This window comes from Pleuronectes platessa, chromosome 9 (assembly GCF_947347685.1).
Source record: "Pleuronectes platessa chromosome 9, fPlePla1.1, whole genome shotgun sequence".
Taxonomy (NCBI): domain Eukaryota; kingdom Metazoa; phylum Chordata; class Actinopteri; order Pleuronectiformes; family Pleuronectidae; genus Pleuronectes; species Pleuronectes platessa.
In genome coordinates, this window is record NC_070634.1 from 26,856,751 (window position 1) to 26,863,385 (window position 6,635).

A 6,635-nucleotide genomic window follows, 5' to 3' on the forward strand; every position below is an offset into this window, starting at 1 on the left:
TGTAGTGGTTGTTGTAGTTGGGGTAGTGGTTGTTGTAGCTGGGGTAGTTGTTGTTGTAGTTGGGGTAGTGTTTGTTGTAGCTGGGGTAGTTGTAGTTGTAGTTGGGGTAGTGGTTGTTGTAGTTGGTGTAGTGGTTGTTGTAGTTGGGGTAGTGGTTGTTGTAGGCGGGGTAGTGGTTGTTGTAGTTGGGGTAGTGGTTGTTGTAGTTGGTGTAGTGGTTGTTGTAGTTGGGGTAGTGGTTGTTGTTGTTGGGGTAGTGGTTGTTGTTGTTGGGGTAGTGGTTGTTGTAGCTGGGGTAGTGGTAGTTGTAGTTGGGGTAGTGGTTGTTGTAGTGAGAGTGTTACACAAACTAGTCCCACAACAGGCTGGTCCACTGGTAATGGTACCAACATCTTGCATGAAAGGCAGTGACCCCAGGCTGGTAGCAGCTGCACACAGATTTGTAGATGCACAGCCAAAAGCTGGAGAAGTGCCGCCCGTATTTGTCACTAAAGATGAAACACAATTGTAGGTTTGTTAGTTGGATAATTTCAGAGAGAATTCTTCACTTTAAGAATAACTAGAATTCACAAGGAAATGTTTTTGATGACAGTAATTAACATTAGTCGTTGCCATGGTTACAATCGTGCAGTATTTTAACATCGCACCTTATTACTGACATGTACACGTGTACTTCAGGACCTCGTGACATTACTGATTTCACAGTTATATATTCTCATGTGTGCAACAGTGAATATGTGTGATCCAATCCAACCACACCCTTCAACTATACTGGTTGTTTTCAGAGGTGATACAGGCCTGAATCTTTCAACCAGCAGAGGGCAGCAGAACTCTGTGTTTCAGTCCGATGTTAAGTTACTTGTCTCAGTGAAAGAAGCAAGTCCACAATTTAAACATACGTTCACGTCAGTCAAAATGAACTAAATCTAACTCAATTAATGAGTTTGTTCAATGTTTATTGTTGTGCAGTATTTATCTCATGTTTTCAAAGCTGTTACCATTTCTTAGTTCAATTATTATTAAAACAAAGAATTGTTCATTTAAGTCATTTTGGAATCAAAGAAACTCACAATGAGCAAAAACGTTTTGGTTGAGAAATTAAGAGATTTTTATTTCGTCATGGTGCTAATACAAGAAATCGTGCCAAACAAAAGATGCAAAACTAGATTACAATTATCTAAGAAAAACAGAGCCTTTTAAAAATATATATATATCTCTGAATTTTCAAGATAATTATCTACGAAAAATATATTATAAATATTTAATTAAAGTGCTTTAAATGTTTAGTACATGAGTAAATATATATTAACTCTTCACTCTTTAGTATGAATATGTTAAAAATACTTAAAGGTAGTAGAATAGGTTTGAAGTAAACTCTGTTTAAATGCAGTATATATGAAGAAGACTTACCACTGGCTTGAAAGCAGCGATCCTCTGTTCCCTTACATTGTACTGAAGAGCTGCAATCAGAGGTGACGGGGTTACAAACGTGACACTGTAGACTGTTATCTGCTGGAACCACAGGGACTGAAACAGACAAAAAATGATACTGTTTATTAGAGGAAGAGAGAAGATGGAAGTGTTATGGATTAAAAACAGAACATTTCAGGAGAAGGATGCAGATTAATAAGACTCATCTACATCTACTTACAAGGCAGAGTGTTGGAGTTGCAGCTGTCTGTGTTGCAGCATGTAGCACTTGCAAGTGCACTGGAAACACCCAAGTTAACTGAAAATGTCTGAGAGCCTGTGGCTGGACACAGGGAGGGGGGGGCACAGGCCTTGTAGATTTGCTGTCCAGGAGTCCCAGATGAAACGGCTGCAGAGTCAAAGTGCAGTTTGTTAATGGTGATGGAAAGCACACGTCACTTTGCAGTACATGTATTTCACTGGAAAGTAACTTGTAGAGAAGTTTACCTTGAATGGAAGCTGTGATACACATCGTGCCTGTGGGACATGGAACTGCTGCTGTGGTTGAACAGGCAGCATCTGTAACATCTGTACAAGTTTCACACACAAGTGCTTCACCTGCAATGTGGAGAAAAATAGTCACTGATATGTTGATCTGATCTAAATTGTGGTTCATAAAGGCTCAAACATCTTTTCACTGTTCAAAAGGAGTTTCAGACATATGGGTTGTAATTTAAATATAAATAGACACTACATACAGTCCTGTGAAAAAGTATTTGCCCCCTTCCTGGTTTCTTATGTTGTTGCATATTTGTCACACTTAAATGTTTCAGATCATCAAACCAGTTTTTATATTTAACAAAGATAACCCAAGTAAATACAAAATGCAGTTTTTAAATCATGATTTCACTTATTAAGGGGAAAAAGCTATCCAAACCTACCTGGCCCTATGTGAAAAAGTAATTGCACCCCATGATAAATCATGAATGAATTGTGATTAACAACATTTTTTTGGAAAGCTGAATTCAATTTCACTAGCTACACCCAGGCCTGATTACTGCCAGACCTGTTGAATAAAGAAATAACTTAAATAGAACCTGTCTGACAAAGTGAAGTAGGCTAAAAGATCTCAAAAAGCAACACATCGTGCCTCGATCTAAAAGAAATTCCAAAACAGATGAGAAACAAAGTAATTGACATGTATCAGTCTGGAAAGGGTTATGAAGCCATAAGGCTTTGGGACTTCAGTGAACCACGGTGAGAGCCATTATCCACATATGGAGAAGACTTGGAACAGTGGTGAACCTTCCCAGGAGTGGCTGGCATACCAAAATTACTCCAAGAGCGCATCGATACTCCGGCGACCTTGAGTATCCTGAAAGGCGCCTTATAAATAAAATGTATTATTATTATTATTATTATTATTATCCAGGAGGTCATAAAAGACCCCAGAACAACATCTAAGGAACTGCAGGCCTCACTTGCCTCAATTAAGGTCAGTGTTCATGATTCAGCAATAAGAAAGACACTGGGCAAAAATGGCATCCATGGCAGAGTTCCAAGACAAAAGCCACTGCTGACCAAAAATAACACAAAGGCTCGTCTCACATTTGCCAAAAAACATCTTGATGATCACAAAGACTTTTGGGCAAATATTTTGTGGACTGACGAAACAAAAGATGAACTTTTGGAAGATGTGTGCCGCGTCACATCTGGCGTAAAACTAACACAGCATTTCATAAAAACAACATCATAGCAACAGTCAAACATGGTGGTGGTAGTGTGATGGTCTGGGGCTATTTTGCAGCTTCAGGACCTGGACGACTTGCCACAATTGATGGAACCATGAATTCTGCTCTCTACCAGAAAATCCTGAAGGAGAATGTCCGGCCATCAGATTTGACCTCAAGCTCAAGTGGACTTGGGTTATGCAGCAGGACAATGATCCGAAACACACCAGCTTGTCCACCTCTGAATGGCTCAAAAAAACAAAATAAAGGTTTTGGAGTGGCCTAGTCAAAGTCTGGACTTAAATCGGATTGAGATGCTGTGGCATGACCTTAAACAAGCAGTTTATACTAAAAGAAAACTACAATGTGGCTGAATTAAAACTATTCTGCAAAGAAGAGTGGGCCAAAATTCCTCCACAGCGATGTGTAAGACTCATTGCCAGTTATCGCAAATGCTTGATTGCAGTTGTTGCCGCCAAGGGTGGCACAACCAGTTATTAGGTTTAGGGGGCAATTACTTTTTCACAAAGGACCAGGTAGGTTTGGATAGCTTTTTCCCCTTAATAAGTGAAATCATGATTTAAAAACTGCATTTTGTATTTACTTGGGTTATCTTTGTCTAATAATAAAATTTGTTTGATGATCTGAATCGAAAAATCTGGAAGGGGGCAAATACTTTTTCACAGCACTGTACATGACTCTAAATTATTTCATCTGCTTCCTACCTGTTTAGTCTGTTTCTTGTACTGCTGTACTGTAACTTATGAATATATCCTCTGAGGATCTATAGAGCCTCCTTATATTTTCAAGGACATTAAATTACTTCTTTTAAGTGGAACAAACAGCTGGTGAATATTATTGTTAACATTTTTAAAACTAGATTTAAAAGAGGTACTGTTGTAGCTGCTGAATCAGTATTGTAGAGATAATTAGTTACCTGTGCTGGAGAGCGCCCAGATGAGATTCAGAGAAAGAAGCAGCTTCATCATGATGAACAGGTAAGTTCAGTAGATTCCTTATACGACCTCTCATCAACACGGAGGCACTTTATATACTCTACAGGTGATGAACGCCTGTATGACTGATACATGTCTGAATATCTCAGTGATTGGGCGTGTTTCCATTTTTACAGCGTGATCATTCAAACTGTCATTCTCTCTTTTGTCACATAGAAAACACATCAACACACCTAAACACACCTACTTTAACTTCGTCACTGTTCACCTCTTTAGGATTGTCCACCAAAAAGAAAAAGTATAAAACATAGACCTACATTTCCCTCAGGATCAAAAACTCATGTCACAAAGTAACTTTCTGTCCAATTTGAAAGAATCTTTTAAAACACCATGGAAAATTATGAAAATATGTCTAGAGCATAAAAAGCCTCACAAGTTGTAGCTTATATTTACTGATGTATTAGAATGTTACACAATTATCAAAATCAAAACATTTTATCTCCCAAACTGTAATGATAACCATTAGATCTTCGGACATTCCCATGGTTTTGCTCAGTTTGCATTTGTATTAAATATAACTCCCTCGTAAAATGTATACATTTGACACCTGATTGAGGATTGAGTTAACAAACTTCTATTAGCAGCATAATTTTCATTAAAATATTGTTGTATAATTTGATCAGAACCCAAAATAAAATAAAAGCAAAAATCAATGACCATGTTATGCATCAGCCTGTGTTCTGAGAGGGAGAAGTCCCAGCTGTGGGTTTGACCGAATAATTTTTTTTCTTATAATTATCATAAGTGCTTCTATCATTACATAAAAGATTTCATGGTAGTTTCAATATCGACTTAGTCCCTCCTACCTCTCTTTCTGTTATTCTAATGCTTAAATCTTTTTCATGTACATTGATGGTCATTTTTTAAACTTAATGGAAAAAGAGCTGTCTGACAGCTGCAGACGTGGCAACAGTTCATTGAGATACTTCACATGCAGCAGTGTCATCGTCGCAGGAGTTATACCAAACCTGTCTGGTCCACACCAATCGTTTTACTATAGGTTTCATATCTATCTACATATATCAAAGAAAATATCACAGTGCCTTATGAAAAACACAGCCAATGTCATTTTGTAATTTTTTTATATTCAATTTGAGAATTTGTTAAAGAACAAAGTGAGAGCTTTGTGTGATTTTTGTGCACAAATTCATGAATTCATTGATCAGCAGCCCCCCCCCCCCCCCCCCCCCATCCTGGCACTTGCTCTAGTATTTTCAAATACTAAATAATTTCAAATCAGTGTTTAATCTTATTTTACAAGCCAAGTTTTAATGTCATTCTGCATTTTTAAGTGCAGTATAATCATCGAATGAATAAAGAATTGTATTAAAGTCAGTAGGGTTAGTATTCCCAGTATTGTATTCTCTGGTACATTGCCTCACCTACTGCTGAACTGACACCACCGCTTTTCTATTTTTACTTCAATCTCAGCAAGCAAGCTAAGCCTTATTTATACAACACATTTCTTTCCAGGTGCAAGCACAATGTGCTGCACAAAACTATGCGGAAAGTGTTAAGATAAACATTAGAAAAACAGGTCGATGGTTTTGCTCCGGCCCTGCAGGAGAATGCTGCTCTAGCTAGCAGCTAACAGTAACAACTCTCAGCAGACATTTTCTCTCAGTTCTAAAACCTGCTTCTCAGGAACATCTTGTCATTCAGTAATGTTTTTATACTTCAAACGTTGAGCTAACTTGAGGTTGTTTTCAGTTATCGAAGGTGCCAAAGCACTAAAGCTACCAACAGCTGTGCAGTAAGTTGTTATCAACACATTAACGTTTCATTTTAATGAGACTTTAGACTTAAAGTTTAAATGAAGAGTTCATGTGAAGATAAGTCAGAAGTTTAAAACTATATTTTGGTGCTCTGTTATGTTTAATGTCCATTAAAATGTTTTCTTCTCTTTTAGAATCAGTGTAACTTTGGTTGAACTGTTTTCCAGGATATTAGACCTGGAGACATCGTGACATGAAATGGTCAAACAGAAATTTCCAATCGCAAAGATCTTGTTCTACAGGGACTGAATATGACTCCAGGTCAAGATGGCTGCTGTGAATTAGTTCAGGCCCCGATTGAAATTTCTTAATTTGCTGTTGACCTCAAAATATTTTTTGCGTGTTATGTCAATGAAGAAATTGATTATAGATATATAGTATTGTTCTCTATAGTGTGTTGTGCTGTATTGTTGATGTTCTTTAGCAATATTACCACACCTCCTGTTGTTGAATTGATTCCACATTCTCTCTATTTATATCTCAGGCCTTTAGAAACAAAAGTATGTTATTCTTCAGGTAGATAGAGACATTGTGTTTGCGTGGGTGGAAACCATTTCTGTGTGAAGGCGCCAACAAAGAGAAAACAATTTGAGTAATACATTTTTGCTTCTGGAAGCTGAAGTAATTTAACCTATCATCCCTATATTCACTCATGTGGAAATAGTACTACAGCAGGATAAACAATAACGTGCCAACCCTCAGCT

The 6,635-nt window shown here is 37.6% G+C and overlaps 1 protein-coding gene across 1 annotated transcript; it reads right to left on the bottom strand.

Annotated features, from left to right (window-relative positions):
• Positions 1-321: 321 nt before the first annotated feature.
• LOC128448732 (phospholipase A2 inhibitor and Ly6/PLAUR domain-containing protein-like) lies at positions 322-1,980 on the bottom strand (the record flags this gene model as incomplete). Its single annotated transcript, XM_053431504.1, has 4 exons — positions 1,918-1,980; positions 1,652-1,819; positions 1,411-1,527; positions 322-488 (listed from the first exon to the last, which is right to left on the bottom strand). Coding segments are annotated over exons 1-4 (477 nt in total), but the record flags the coding sequence as incomplete, so codon positions are not given.
• Positions 1,981-6,635: the final 4,655 nt, after the last annotated feature.